Source organism: Pelodiscus sinensis, chromosome 1 (assembly GCF_049634645.1).
Source record: "Pelodiscus sinensis isolate JC-2024 chromosome 1, ASM4963464v1, whole genome shotgun sequence".
In the NCBI taxonomy this organism is placed as follows: domain Eukaryota; kingdom Metazoa; phylum Chordata; order Testudines; family Trionychidae; genus Pelodiscus; species Pelodiscus sinensis.
This window is the reverse complement of record NC_134711.1, coordinates 268,356,896-268,373,384: the sequence shown is the minus strand read 5'-3', so window position 1 is coordinate 268,373,384 and position 16,489 is coordinate 268,356,896. Positions and strand designations below refer to the sequence as shown.

The following is a 16,489-nucleotide window of genomic DNA, read 5'->3' as shown; positions in this document are numbered from 1 at the left end:
CAGTATCAGCAGTGGCTGACTTGGTGACGCCTGGGGCGGAGCAACTGGGGTGCTGCTGGGTTGGTCCAGTAGCGCCGAGGAGTGGTGCTGCGGGACCAACCCAGCAGCACCCCAGCTGCTCTGCCCCAGGCGTCCCCAAGAGCAGCTAGGGTGCTGCCGGGTTGGTCTCGCCGCGCCAAGGGTCGGCGCTACCTGACCAACCCGGCAGCACTCCAGCTGCTCTGCTGCAGGCGTCCCCGATACAGCCGCTGCTGAAACTGACCACCCCCTGGTCCACTTCCTACCTTGTTTTCTTTATCTTCAAAGAGTACTCTTCAACCAAGTCTGTGACCTGAACGTTCAGTCACCTTCCTACTCTTTGTAGGTATGTGAAGGTCTGTGTTGTCAGGTTCTATAAAATAAGCTTGTGAGCAGCACTTCTGATCAGAGAAGCCAACTCCTCCCACTGCCCGCGTGCCTCGGAGATGCTCTGCTTCACTTTTTAATCCCTGTGTCCAATTCTTGCATGCTTGGCTCAGGCTTGGTGGGGCTGCCTGAGCCAAGAGCTGTTCCTTAACCCTTTGTTCTCCAGTGTGGGATTGTATACCTCATCACAATGCCAAACAACTGGTTTGGACCAGAGAGCAATGGTAGATTAAGTTTCTGCACAAACTAAGACCCAAGCTCTTATTTTAAGCTGAAAGAACAAACAATTTGTTGCACTATTTCTATGGTTCTGATCCTCCAGTTTCCATCCTCGAGAGAAAACATACTCGAGCCACTAATGTAGAAAAACTAGAGAGGAGTGAACTGATTTGAATGAATTATGGTGTGAATCTTTACCCATAAAAAAGCTCTTAATATTCTGCAACCCTCCTATCTTTGCCTTTACTTTAGGGCAGTACCATGTTTTTCATATATAATGTAGGGAACTTCATACTTTGAGGCTATAACCATTGTAAGCAACATTAGTAATTAACAATTTTATCTCAGTTAATTATTATTTTGCATGATGTTTAAACACATACAGTACATCTACAGAGCTGTAAAGGCTGATGCCACCAAGTCTCAGAGCCTGGATCAGTAAACTCAGGTACACAGGGTTTGTGCTATGTGGTTACAAATTGCAGTGTAGATTAGGGTTGCCAGATGGTTGAAACAAAAATACCGAACACGCCCCTCTCCCCCCCCCCCCCCCCCAAAGAAAACACCAGGAAAAAATTCTGTTGAAGGAAAAAAAAGGGGGAAGGGGGAGACCAAAATTGCAGGAGGAGTAACGGTAGTTCGAATTAGGAGTTTTAATTCAAACTGCCTAGCCCGTGCCACGTGTAGCCCCGGGCAGGGAGTTTGAAGTACTGGGCATTTAAAAATGGTGGCGCCTGGGAACATGCAAATAAAGCCCGGGATATTTTAATCCCGGGCTTAATTTGCAAGTTCGAATGACTACATTAGCCACCCTAGTTCGAACTAGGGTGGCAAGTGTAGACATACTCTAGGAGACATATAATTTAATGTGCATAAATATTGTAGACAAATGGAAAACCGCCTTTTTTTTTACTTCATATTGATATATCAAATACTTGGTAATACTATCTGACTTAACCAATGCCCCTGTAACACTTCAAAATTTCATAAATGATGTCTTCAGGGATACCCTCGATCAGTATATGTTTATCTTTCTCAAGACTACATAAGCATGGACTGTTTGTCAAATAGGAAAAGTAAACCTCCCACTAGGCCACCATTTGAATTTTGGGGATTCAACATCTTCCCAGAGAGAGTCAATGAAGATTCGCAAAAGGGGAATGACATCTGGAAGTGAACAGCACCTTAAACCCTCCCAGGAACTTGAACACTTCCTAGGCTTTGCAAAATTTTTATAGGAGAGTCATTGCAAACTTCTAATTAATAGCTCCCCTGACTTCACTTCTTTGCAAAACCATGCTATTCCCCTAGGCTATGTCTACACTACAGTTGTTTTTGCACAAAAACCCGCAGACCATCCACACCTCAAGCGGTTTTTTGCGCAAAAAAAAATACAGTAAATCGACAGGACAGAGGGCTTTTGCCGGAAGAGTTATTCCTCTCCCCACCAGGAATAACTACTTTTTGCGCAAGACTTCTTGCACAAAAAGGTGTGCGTGGACACTCAACAGGGGTTTCTTGCATAAAAAGAGCATATCATAAAAAGCACAGGTGCTCTGATGGCCATTCTGTGAATGGCAATCAGAACTTTCTTGCGCAAGAATGTCCGTGAAGTGTGGACGCTCTCTTGAGAAAAAGCATATTGCTTTTGTAATGCGCTTTTGAGGTGTGGATGCACTTCTGTGCAAGAAGTTTTTGCATAAGATCTCTTCCACAAAAAGCTTCTTGTGCAAAAACCCTGAAGTGTAGACAAAGTCTTAGGGTGCATCTACACAGCAGGGCTTAACTTGAAATAAGCTACGCAAATAGAGCTACCTCAATTGCATAGCGTATTCAAAACTGGGAGCGTCTACATAGAACTTATTTCAAAACAGACCACTCTTCCTCTGACTTAGCCTTACTCCTCATATAATGAGGGTTACAGGAGCTGGAATAAAAAGTCCTCCAGCTTGACAGTATTTTGACATTGTTTTGAAATAACTGCCTGCTGTGTAGACACAGACTAAGGGTACGTCTAAACTACATGCTCCGTCGACGGAGCCATGTAGATTTGTTGTTTTGACAAAGGCAAATGAAGCTGCGATTTAAATGATCGCGGCTTCATTTAAATTTACATGGCTGCTGCACTGAGCCGACAAACAGCTGGTCAGCTGTTTGTCCACTCAGCACGCTAGTCTGGACGCTCCCCTGCCGACATCAAAGCCCTTTGTCGGAAGCCCCAGTAAACCTCATCCCACGAGGAATAACGGGGCTGCCGACAAAGGGCTTTGATGTCGTCAGGGGAGCATCCAGACTAGCGCGCTGAGCGGACAAACAGCTGATCAGCTGTTTGTCGGCTCAGCGCGGCAGCCATGTAAATTTAAATGAAGCCGCGATCATTTAAATCGTGGCTTCATTTGCTTTTGCCTATGTGTCTAACGAAGAGGCATGTAGTCTAGACACAGCCTAAGTTACTTCAAAATAACGCTGAGTAGACATATCCTTAGTTACCCAAAGCCCAGCCTGACTCATCCATTTACAGTGGAAGCAGAGCATCCAATATGACTGTAGGTGCAGTACTCTTACAGAAATTCAGTCCCCAATCAGTTCTGTGCCCTTGTGTATTCTATTCTCAAAAGCTTACCCCCACGAAGATGAGCTATGAAATACTGAACAGGGAGTGTTCACCATAAAAACTTCATTTTGAAAAATAACATAGCCACCCTGAGGAAAATCAACACCCCACTATAGGTTTTCACCAATCACAAGAACCTCAAGTACCTTCACAAGACCCAAGAATGAACAAGAGGCAGTTAAGGTGGGCTGTGTTCTTTTCTCAGTTCAAATTTATGATATCTACATCCCAGGAAAGCAAAACGGGACAGCTGATGCACTATCACAGAACGGGGAACACTACTAGGGAAGAGAAAAACTAACTTCTGACCTGTCTACTTCCACAAGGCTGATAACTCTGCCAATGCCACAATTCAGTGAGGCCGTCTCTCCCTCATCTGATCTCTCTTCTGTTTACCCCAGGTACACAATCCATGCCACTAGGGCTAAGATGCACCATTCCATGCAGCATAACTTACTTTGACAAGAACAGGTATGTGTCACCAGAGTGTTCACAACTGAATGTTCTAAGGCTGTGTCTTGATACTCTATTGGTGGGTTCTTTGGTAATTGGATGACTTCCTTCATGGCTGTCATCGTTTCTGGTGGTCCAAGATCCAAGCATGCATGGCACCAAAAGGTATGTGTTCATGGCTATGTACTGAAACTCTCCATTCTCTAATGCTGGAATTGTGTTTTACCATCTTGTTTACCAGGGACAGGCACGTTGTTGACACTAAACAAATAGTTCGTAGGCTTAATAATATTACATAAGGAAACAGAAAGTTAAGGTTGCAAAATCAAGCATCCAAAAGTTGAGAAATACAAGGATTAAGGATGTGTAATGCAACCCTAAATCAGTTCCCTTGTGCATATGTGGTATGATATGGCCTTTAATTACATGATCACATACTATTTTTTCTAATCTTATTCTCAGAAGTAATTGAGCCATTTTAAGTAAAACTTTCTCCCATCATCTCAGTTTGGGGTAAACACCAGCCAGGGAAAATTCAACTTGAATGGTTTCAGTTTGGCAAAATTGGGAGACTGAAAACAGAGTCCTGTAATGGAAAGTAGCAGGAAACCTTAACTATAGACATCACTACCTATGCTGCCTATAATACTAACAAATCTAATAACTTCCAAAAACAGTTTAAGCACCATGGTATTATTAGAAAGCATGCATGTGTGAAGAGACAGATAATGAAGTTTTGCTCATCCAGGACTCATTACCACTAACAACTGTTTTTCATGGAGCAATGACCCCAACAAAAAAAAGTTGTTTATTTTATAGCAACATTTTGTGTTTCTGCTGCATATATTGTGACAGGGTCAAATCAGAAGGCTGATTTGGAAAGTAGTGGAAGGGATATATAAACCTCAGACTGAGATCTGTGTTCACAGGGTAACAGCTCAGTAAACAGCAAACTAATGCCCGAGGAGTGGTGCCTAGAATTGGGGGGCTGCTGTGTGCCTCTGAGGCAAGCAAATCTGCCTGGAAGCACAGGACCCACCAAGTTTGAATTGGAGCTTTGTTACACTATGTTATCAAACATTAATCAGTAATCAATATTTGGTCATTCTGCCAATTTTACTTTAAAGCTAAATTAATATATTTTTAAAAACTTCTATTGTAAAATGTGATCATATCCTTTTTTTTCTTCTGCAGCTTTCATACAAAACAGTTTTCCAGCTCCTGTACAGTTTTGTTTCTCAGTTCTTGTTTTGAAAGCGTTTTTTGGTAAATGCAAGTTAAATTTAAGAACTACTACAACGTCTATGCAACAAAAATATCATAGGGTCTTTCCCAACGGAAAGAAACTCTATATAGAGGCTGGCCCACATAAACTTGTCAGACTTCTCAGCCAAGAGGCTGCTCCTGATTCTGAAGAGCAGCTTTTATTAAGCACGGGTTGTCTTTTTCTCAGCAGGCCAACCTTTCACGAGGGAAAGATCAACCTATCTTAGTACCATTCTCCACCCACTGTCTCTTGAAGTTTTGTCCAGAATGACCACAGATATCTAGCACTGCATGGTACATTTTTACGAAATAGCCTTTCAATAAGTATATTTGATATATTTGTTCCTAAGATGTGATTGTTTTGAATACAACTCTGTTTAGGAGCTCCCCAAGAGAAAGAATCAAATAACTTAACTGTAACCCCACCTGATCTAAAAAAGATCAGTTCACAAACCAGCCACCAAATACGACTCCAGGGCTAGGCTTTGATGAACTGTTCTTGTGTGTATCTAAGTATGTATGCTTTGGAATCCCGCCCTCAGCCAGCTGCTGAGGAGCGCTGAATAAACACACCAAAATAGTTGCATACTGAATGGAGCAGAGCCAAAACCAAGACCCATAAACAAGAACCCATTTAGGCTATGAAAGTAACTGCAGAGCAGACATTGAAAAAGTGGTATAGAATAGGTTTTATACTGCTATTAGTCAGAAAGGCTAATAGGAAAGCTGAAATCTTCCCAGAAATAATTCATTACTGTTACAATGTCAAGGGGAAAAGGAATCAGTTCAAATGCAATGAAAGTGTGTGAAGCAGAAAGGGCTCACTGCAGACATATTAAAATGTCTTTACTATTTGGAGTACATCAGTTTTGGAGTTCCCCCCAGCTATTTTTCAGCAATCAGGATCAGTTCCAAATTCATCCTGCCCACATCCGACCTGAACTGACTCAAAGCTGAATTAAATGATGATTTGAACATACAGAAGCTGCACTGTTCTGGATGTGCATCTGTCAGAGCATACATATGCTATCCTAGCAGTCCGAAAGAAAGAGGCAAAAGCAGAAGATACAGCAGATAACCTACTCCTGGCACAGAATAAGAAAAAAAAAATCTCTACTACTCTACTTTCTACTGTTTGGGAAAATTCAGTTCCCCCTCATCTTCATGGGTTTCCCTGTATAGAGTATACATCACAAGTTAAAGCAAACGGGCTACATGCCTCTGATTGTGCCCCAGCAACTATTCAATATCAGATCGCAGTTGACAAAATGAATGTTAACTGTACATTACAAATATTTTTGAAATAAAGAACAGCAGTTTTAAAATATCTATTTTTTATGTTTAATGGACTGGTCCTAATAAAAGCTGAGGAACAACAGAAATTAATAGAATTAATGGTCTCAGTATGCCCTGAATTTGACTGACAACCATCTTATATGCTCATTTATTTTGCTGTTCTATCCTGGATTTTTATATTTATAATGAATTATGACACCATATCGAACTACAGTGTCTTTGCTTTAGTATGATATAAACTGCACGGAATAAAAAAAAAAAAGTTAATTGATGCCCAGCACTAAAATCTACTCCTGAGATTCATATATTCACATTCCTTTTTTATTTCTAGTCTTAGTTATACTCCCATGGATGAAGTTAAAGATGACAGATTCTTTTCGGCGCAGTCATTTCTTTTCTAGGAAAAGAGTGATTGTGGATCCAGGAAGGTCAGCGTATGATGGTAATCAACATCCCATCACACTGGTACTGGAATCCTGGTAAGGGGATGTCTCTAAATTCAATAAATGTAAGTATGAAAATATGAAACTTACAGGAACATCTCAGTAAAACTCAAATGCATTTATGAAAACTGATCACTAAAAAAAAAATCTTTATCTGACAGTTTTTTTAGTGTTAGAGTGTGTTTTGTGAACAACCAGACTTTAAGTAGTCAACTGGGTAAAAAAATGGAGTTGGCTTTATATAACATCTTTTATTTCAACTTTTGGAGTAACTGAGATACCACAGTAATGAGGGTCATATGCAAATTTTGATAGATACATCTGCATCTTTAAAGTTGTCTGGCATGAGTCATAGTGTGCCTATTCATTATGTTGTGTGTCTTTTCTCAGAAGCTAAAAGTTAAAAAGAATTTTTTCAATTCTGCTATACGTGTTCAATTCCTTGAGTAGACATCTGTTAAAACGTTATGCAATAGGAAGGACCCTCTATGTTTCCGATGTAAACTTAGCCTTGCTGAAGCCATTCTCTTAAAAGGGAAATTAAGGATGTTCCCTTATTCTATGCAAACTACAATCCCCATATAAATGAAGTAAATGAAAAAGATTATGTACCTAAATGTTTATCACCTCCAGATTACTAATTTGTGACTATACAAAGTTGTGTATGATTAAAGCCATCTAAAGCATTGATTATCCTAGACCACAGAAATACATATTCCTTAGAATTTTTATTCACCAAAAGTGTATCTACATTGCACCCAGAGCTCGAAATAAGCCACGCAATTTAAACTATGCAAATTATATACCTTATTTTGAGTTAATTTTTAAATAGCTTATTTAGAAATTAGGCGCTGTCTACACAGCACTTATTTCTAAATAAATCATTATTCCTTAACATCCCTTACTTCTCATGGAATGAGGTTTACAGGGATGTCAGAATAGTGAGCCTGTTATATTTCCAAGTAGCAGGTGCACTCAAAAGACATGGAATAGCTATTTCAGGATACCTCTGGAATGGACTGGTCCTAATAAATGCTGAGGAACAACAGAAATTAGTAGAATTAATGGTCTCAGTATGCCCTGAATTTGACTGACAACCATCTTATATGCTCATTTATTTTGCTGTTCTATCCTGGATTTTTATATTTATAATGAATTATGACACCATAATTCATGTGGTGTAGACGTAGCCCAGGTTTCACTGGGCTTTTAGGAGAACCAATCAGATTCCCAAACAGACCAACACAGGGCTAAAGCATATCAATGTAACAAACAAATCCTTGATGATGAAAGAGCAGTTGTCGATGATGCTAATGATATACCATAATCAGAATGTTCCCAAGGAAAGTCGTATTTCATCTTAAGTGGATGTTAAACTGCCTGGTGGCTTTCCCTGTAGGGGAAAAAAGAAGCCAAACCAGAGACTTAAGATGATATCCTAGCCCCACTGATTTCAATGGAGCCACAATTTCAACCTTAGATTTTAATAGTGGCAGTAAAAGTACTACCCATCTCATTGTTGCTTAAATTGTCCAGGACCAATCTTATCTCCAAAAGAGAATCTTTACTCCTAGGGGCTGAAATTATCCATACAACAAGTCTCTGTGAAAACAATTGTGTGATTTAATCATCACATTTTTCTAATCTGAAAGCAGAAGTTCAGCAATCTGGTTGTAGAATCCTTCATTTTTCATAGATTGCCATACAGAAAACATGCAATAATCATCATTCACTCTTTTCCTACCTCATCCATGTATACCTAGATCAGTTATCAACTTCACCAAAGCAACTGGGGAGCATAACTAATGTTTCCTCTAATTTTTTTCATCCATAGGGGAATGATTTTTGACATGTGCACCATAATGAGGTAATGTGCAGATACATACCACCAGTAGAAACCAAAAACATAGATATAACATATATTTTTTTAAAACGTTACTAAATATTACTCCAGGCAGGATAGGTTAGGCATTTTAGAGCTCACTACTCAAAAGAATTAAATTTAAGCATGAGAAATAAAAACTATGAAATACGTAGACCAGACAAAAATTTATAACAACACATTTTGGAAGAAGTATCAAGAAGTAACAACAACAACAACACAAGTATGTGTTGAGAGGTAACTTTCAAAAATAGTGCATGTATGTGTCTGTGTGAGACATATGCAGTTGTAGGAGTGGGATTTTATATTTATATTTCAGGTTTAATAATGTAGTAATATCTGACTTAATTTCATCCTGCCAGCCACCCTTTTTTGTGACCCTCTGGGGCACTGGTAGAAACGCATCTGACAGACTGCCAGTGTCTGTACTGATGTTAATGCAGTGACAGACCATTAGGCCCTTTAGTTAAATATACAGGCAGTCCCCGGGTTACGTACAAGATAGGGACTGTAGGTTTGTTCTTAAGTTGAATTTGTATGTAAGTCAGAACTGGTACATATTGTAGGGGAAAACTCTAGCCAAACATTTCTCCAGAGCTCAGTTTTATTCTCCCACACCTCACTTCCCTCAGTCCTTTATTCTCAAGCTGAGGTGTCTGCTGAGAAAAGCCACTCCGCATCTCCCTGGTCTGCTGGGGGGGGGGGGGGGGGCGCTAGCTTCGCGTCTCCCTGGTCTGCTGGGGGGAAGCAGCTAGTGTGGGGTTGCCTCACCCCGTTTGTAAGTAGGGATCCGATGTAAGTCGGATCCATGTAACCCGGGGACTGCCTGTACATTTATTTGTTTTAAGGTTTAGTAAGTAAGAGACAGGATCTTGTATTGTGTCTATATTAATAAGATTAGAGGAATGTTGAAGGCCCAGGCCATAATGTGAACTGTTTTGATTACAAGATTTAGTAAGGTTTAATTTGCAATGCTTTTTTATTGCTCAATATAAAACACTGCTGTTGGTATACCTTTGAAGGTCTCTGTAAAAGACTGCTTGTGTGAATGAGGAATGTATGCATCAGAAAAAGATAAGGTGTGAAGGCCACTGTTAAAACCAGATAGTCAAGAGAGGAGGGGTGAAGAAATTTAATGAGACTTATCGACGTCAGAGAACCATCAATGTGCATCCATGAGTAAGGAAGGGCAGATTGATGACCCTAAGGTGGAGGCTGGCACCCCTAAAGACAATTGATTAACTCAATCTAGGACAGGATGACCCTCTCGGAGGTGTTATAGAATGTTAACATCAAAAGATAACACCAATAAAGGAGTAACCGGTCACAAAGTGACACAGAAAAATCCATTGACCTCAGCAGAGAAAAAGGACTATAAGGACAGGGTGCTTTGCCATGGGACTTTGGGTTTGTCTTGCCACCAACTCCAGAAGCATCGGATCGTGACCGACAAAGCCTGGCTCTCCTCTGCGATCAATCTGGCTGGCCACTAGATTGATCCAGACTCTGGACTGGTAACTATAAGATTGACTGGCGGAACTGTGTGCATGCTGTGTATATGTGTGGGTGACTGAAAAGCATATGCTAACTGTTGTGTTCTCAATAAATGCAGCATGCTGCCTTCTCTAAAAAAAAATCTCGTGTGCTTTGTATGGGCATAACACAGTGTGTGTGCGGCCAAGACACAAATTGTATATGTGTGAGAGACAGAAACAATGTATGTGTGAGACAGAGAAAAGCATGTGTTGCCCCTTTAAGTATTCTGGCCCCACTTTAAGTATGCTGCTCTTTTAAGTAGATCAGTAAGTTCAGACAAAACAGCTGCTGCCAGCAAACTCCCTCTGTCCTGAGCCCTAGTGCCACCTATCTCTGCTCTATGGAGAGGTGGTGCAGGGATTAGGGAAAAGGGGGACACCCTGACATCAGCACCCTCTTCCTCCTCCTCCACTCTAAACAGCAAACAAGAGGCTCCAGGAAGCAGTACCAAGGCAGAGGGCTGGAGCAGCACAGCAGTGAGTGGAGGGACACCTGAAGTTTGTGACACTTGATAACTTGCTGGGCAGCTGCCTAGCCAGGCATCTTAGAGGGAACTTAAGGCATGACTTCACTAGCACCTGCACCAACAATCGATCCAGCAGGGATTGATTGATTGTACCTAGTCTAATATAAACACAATAAATTGACCACCAATTACTCTCCCATCAAGTCTGGTACTCCACCAGATCGAGAAGTGTAAGGGGAAATCAACAGGAGAGTAGATCTAAGTGTTGTTGATTTGAGTTACGCTACTAATGTAGTAGTTTAGGTCGACCTTCACCCATAGTGTAGACGTCTGGTTAAGTGCGACCTGAACAGAATGAGACAGAAGAACTATGACTTGGACATACCTACTCATCACCATGCTCTGCAGTTCTTCATTAGCTTGTAGAAAATCAGAAAGAGGAAAATAAGGAAAGAAGTTGGAGACACCACCAGGTGGATGAAAATGCACCTCTCCCCTTTTATTAAAAATGAAAATGCACTTTTATCCAGGAAATGTAGGAACATTTCAGTTTTATGCCAGTAAATGATGGTAAGTAGTTTCTTGATTTCCCCACAGGCTTTCCCCTCTTTTGGAATTTTGGTCATAATTTTCTCTGTCTCAGGGATGTGATGAGCATTTAGGCTTTTTGCCCTGACAAAATTTCCTAATTCTAATGCCTATCATGAGGTCCCTACCACACTTACAGCCGTAAAAAACACATCAAAAGCTGTAAAATCTCCCCTGTGAAATCTAGTCATCTGCATGCTTTTATCTATACTATACAAATTTCATGGGGGAGACCAACATTTCTCAAAATGAGAGGCCAAAAGCAAGTTGTGGGGGGGGGGTCGCAAAGTTAATTTAGGTGAGTAGCAGTATTGTCACCCTTCTCTGCTTCAGAGATAGGTGGTCAGGCATCATAGGCTGCCGACTGAGGGCCCAGCTAAGCAGGCAGCAGCGCAGTGCCTTGGCATGTTATCCTTACTTCTGCACTGCTGCTTGCAGCAGCTCTGTCCTGAAAGCTGGGCTCCCAGTCAATAGTTCCTGCCCTCTGCCCATCCATCTCCGAAGCAGCACCACAACTCCCCCTACTATAATCTTGCAACCCATCCAGCTCCTTTATGGGTCAGGGCTCCTACCATTGCAACACCATGAAATTTCATATTTAAATAGATGAAATCATGAAATTTATTACATTTTAAATACTATGACTGTGAATTTGACCAAAATGGTCATGATCATCTAGTCTGGCCTGGATCTTCCTCAATACATATGGTAAGAGACACTGCAACAGTGTTGTCTGAGCAGACCTAGCAAAATAGGTGTGTAAGTATCCTTTTTGATCTGTAACACATTGAGAACTTTCCAGACCAACAGGAACTCCAGCTTGTTTACATATAAATAAAGGGATCTTTGCTAGCTCTCTTGGCAATCAAGACAGGTTCTCTAGTCTATTTTTAAGACATCTGTTTGCTACATTTCAGGAATGTATAAGTCCAAGAAGTTCAGTTGAATAACATTACTTTTTTCCCTTCTCTATATCTGAGTTAGCCAACATATTGCAACATGCAAATACTGATTCCCCAGCTAAGTTAGTTTCCTTCGATCCAACATACACTGGTATCAGAGAAGACACATAGAAAAGTCAGAAATTTTAGTTCAGAAAGATCTTGTGAATACAGCGCTGCGTGGATATAAAATTTTGTATCCACATCCACATCTGTATCCTCAAACATGAACCACAGATATCTGCATCCACATCCACAGATGCAGATGCCTGGAGATATAAAGCAGATATTCACAAATTTGCAGGGTTCTAGATATAAAATTTGTATCCGCATCTATATCAGAAAAAAAAACCATGGATATCCACATCCACAGATATGGATAGGCTCTACTCAGGAGTCTTGTTAGTTTTCTGTAGATTGGGATGGGCAATATGTGGCCCACGAGCCAAATCCATCCCTCAGCTGCCTCATCTTAGGCACAAAGCAGCTCATGCCACTTTAAGTAGCTGGCTGCTCTATGCTCAGCATGCTGGGAAGGAAGGGGGAGGCTTTGCCTGCTGTCCCTACCCTTTAGCAAAATCTCTCAGCTCCCATTCGCCAGTTTCTGGCCAATAGGAGCTGAGACATTTTACTGAGGGCAATGGCAACCTGCAAAGCCTTCTTCCCTCACTCCCCAATCCCCATGCTGGAGAAGAGCCACATGGAGCAGCCAGGTATTTTGACCAGCCTGGGACCACAGCAGACAGGCGGAGAGCCTCCATCAGATTCTTGCAGGGTTGCTGGCTGGGAGTCACCTAGATAAGCACCTCCCAGCCGTAGCCTACCTCTGGCACCCTAACCCTCACTCCTACCCCAGGCCACTAACCACTTCTGCGCCAGGTCTCCACCTTAACCCTTTGTACCCCCGCTCCCTACCTCCTCCAGGTCACAACTCCCACCCAGACCCTGTACCTGCTTTTATGCCCCTCCCCAGGCCAGAATCCTCTCCTGTACCCATACCTCCTCCTGGGTACAGCCCACCACCAAAACTCTCTGCACCTCCTTTCTCCCCTTCTCCCAGGTCACAACTCCCCTCCAGACTCTACATGCCCTCCTACACCCCTTCCCCAGACCAGAATCCAATCCTATACACATACTGCTTTACAGACCCTGCACCCAAGCTCCTGTCCCAGAGAACCACCCCCTCCTTCACCTACACTCCCTCTCAGACCCTACACCCTCTCCTGCACCCCAGTCCTCTACCTCAAGCTCTCTTCTGCACCCAACCTCCATCCCAGCCACTGCACTCCCTCCATAGAAGTGTGGTCCTTGACCACTTACCAAAATCTTGGAGTGGCCCTCTGTGACGGAGACTCCGGGCCCCACACTTCCTCAGCTCCACCGCCACTGTGCCAAGGAGGGGTAGCACCACGGCAGCGACTGGACTGCACAGGCGCCGGCATGCCGAGCAGCCGCAGCAGGTCTACGCCGCCAGCACGCAGAGGAAGGAAGGGGGAGGAGGAGAGGCATGCCGCAAGGCATGCTGGACGCCCAGAGTGGCATTGAGGCACCTCATTTGAAAAGGGCGTTCCTCGGACTGTGAGGAGGGAGGTGGAGGTGAGCAAGAGTGGGGTGGCTGACCAGGAAGGCGGGGGCACTCTCGGTGGGGACGCGGAGGCTCGGAAAGACTCGGGTGATTGTTCATGAACTTAAAGTGGGCCGGTGGCCCCGGGGAACCAACTGTGTAAATAGGGGTATGATGAGACCCGGCAAGGTAGGAAGTGACCCAAGGTGGGGTTCTAGGGAACCCATGGGTCAGCGTGTTATGGGCAGTGTCCCTGTTGACCATAAAGAGGTGGAGAGCATGTAATCTCTTATCTCTTAGGGCCCTGGGCCGGGACCTGGTGAAGAGGGTGGGCCCGGGTCCCCCTACCATCCCCTTCCCCCAGTTGCGGAGAAGCGGGGGCAGGAGAGAGGGGCCTTGGTGCATTGACTGGAGAATAGTGGAGTGTATTAAAGGCTCAGATCGTTTTCCCCAACAGGGCTGTGGACTTTGCTAAAAGGACAGCAGGGGCACCAGAGGAGGGAAAAGAGGGCGGAGCCCACAGGGGGCTAGGGAAGGCGGCTGAGGACAGCCGCAGTAGGAGCTGGTGACACCGTGACCCTAAGTAGGCAACTCTTTAGCGCTCCAGCAGTGTTCACCCCTTTAAACCCCCCATTAAAAATTATTGCTCACCCCTACTACAGATTACAGAGGCTGCACGCGTCACCTGCTGGCCCAGTTTTGCACAACACCAAGCACGATGGTACCAAGTGGTATTGAACCAATAGTAATCTCTTGAATCATGGTATGTTTAAGATGAGAACCTTACCATCTGTGGTAATTACTAGAAAGTCTCAACAGAAAAGAAATCACAACAGTCTTTTCTGTGCCTGCTAAAAACTTCAAGTGGATTATTGCCAAAACAGGAAGCTTTTGAGCCATTCTGTAGTTCTTACAATCAAAATACTCTCTTAAGTAAATATGCGGTGCTATAGCTGTGTCAGACCAAAGATACTAGAGTGACAAGGGGGATGAGGTAATATCTTTTATTGGAGCAACTTCAGCTGGTAACAGAAACAGGCTTTCAAGCTACACAGAACTCTTCTTCGGATCAGATTGTCACAGCTAAATACAAGACTGAACATGCAATTTAGCATAAGTAGTTAATGAATATTCTAAGGGACTATTAAGGTCAAGTGGCCACTTCATACTTTAAGTACCTTTCCTAGACCTGAAGAAGAGCTCTGTGTAGCTCAAATGCTTGTGTCAGCAACTGAAGTTACACCAATAAAAGATATTACCTCACTCACCTTGTCTGTCTAGGTAAATTAGCTTCCTTAGCCGAAGGACCTCAGGAGATGACTAATCTCATTGGTATGGTGAAACACAGTTGGGACAATGCATAGAATAAAAACTACTGCTTCCAAAAGGTATTGCATTTCCAGGAAAAAGCTTAGTTTTGTTTCCGTGAATGGAATGTCTAAGAATGATGAGGAAATCTTTGCTTAAATCTTTTTACACTTGTTGACAGTGATCATAAGGTCTTTCAGAAGGCACTGCTTAAGTGAGTTTCAGTAACCCATATCTTGATACTGCTCCTTGTATTTGCCATTATAATTAATTTACTAGTGGCAGACAAGGAAACAAAGTAAATATGTGGTGCAGACTGGAAGGGATATTGGTTGAAGTAGCATCACAGCTAAAGTCTAAGCATTAGTAGCTATTAGTTCAGAGGACAAAGGCAGATTCCAAAATATACTCATATTAATAATTTTATAAAGCATTAAATTAAAGACAGTGTAATACTGAGGACCCAAAGTGCCTGTTCCCTTATAACCATGAGGAAATGATGCTGTCGAATCACTCTTAAAAGTTGATAATTCAGAGAAAGATCAGAAAGCACCAAATATCTAATAAAGATACCCTATTCTGTTGTTTCTCGTATTGCATTCATCAGTTTGGCATTTATCCAACACATCATTGCATTCAACCAATAATGCATTAAACTGCATAACTAGCATCCTCCATTTAACAATTACTGCATGTCAAGAAGAAACACCCTACAATTTTGTGACATTCAACCTTTCTGACATCAATGGAATTGCACGGGACTTAAGCCAGCACAGAATTTGTCTCAAAGCATACTTTTCAAATAAAAATAAGTATTCCGACCTAAATAATTTCCGTTAGTTTTCTGTTTTCTTTTGATAGCTTTTTAAACAGCATCAGAAAGTATATTATTAAACCCTGTATAAATTGTCAACTGAACCTTGTCTGACATATAATGTGAACATGAAGTTCAGAAATATTGTTATCCCACGCTTCATTAGCATGTTCCCGGACGGTCACCATTTTGGAAATTGACTAGCCCGGAGTAACTGCCCACATCTACACGCGGCAGTGAAACGAGAGTTCGAAGTAACCCCTTAACTCGAATTAGCTGTTAAACCTCATTTCATGAAGAGTAACAGCTAATTCAAGTTAAGGGGTTACTTTGAACTCCCGTTTCACTGCTGCGTGAAGACGCAGTCAGTTACTCCGGGCTAGTCAATTTCCAAAATGGCGATCGCCTGAGAACATGCTAATGAAGCATGGGTTATTTAAATCCCGCTCTTCATTTGCAATTTTGGTCACCCTCATTAGCCTCTCTAGTTCGAACTAGGGGGCTAGTGTAGACGTACCCTTAAAGAATATATATTTTATTGCTACCTGCAATATTTATAATGCATATTGTTGTAAAATTGTCAACCAACTTTTATGGCTTTCCTCTTCATATGAATATTCAGTCATCCATTCATTCCTAGATCCACTTCAATCCTGAAAAAAATCAATAATTTTGAATTAATTAGGAAATGGGC

General features: G+C 42.3%; 1 protein-coding gene across 9 annotated transcripts in view; it reads right to left on the bottom strand.

Moving 5' to 3' along the window:
- Positions 1-16,489, bottom strand: part of KLF12 (KLF transcription factor 12) — a 366,929-nt gene that overhangs the window by 239,539 nt on the left and 110,901 nt on the right. For 7 of the 9 annotated variants that reach the window (XM_025187744.2, XM_075918894.1, XM_075918893.1 and 4 more), the window contains one exon: positions 16,385-16,448. The exons of 1 other annotated variant lie outside the window; for it this stretch is intronic. In XM_025187744.2, coding sequence (XP_025043529.1) covers positions 16,385-16,405 — 21 coding nt within the window. In that variant the 5' untranslated portion in view covers positions 16,406-16,448. Of the gene's footprint in view, positions 1-16,340; positions 16,449-16,489 lie in introns of those variants that run through there. One more of the 9 variants, XM_075918895.1, reaches the window with a different exon arrangement.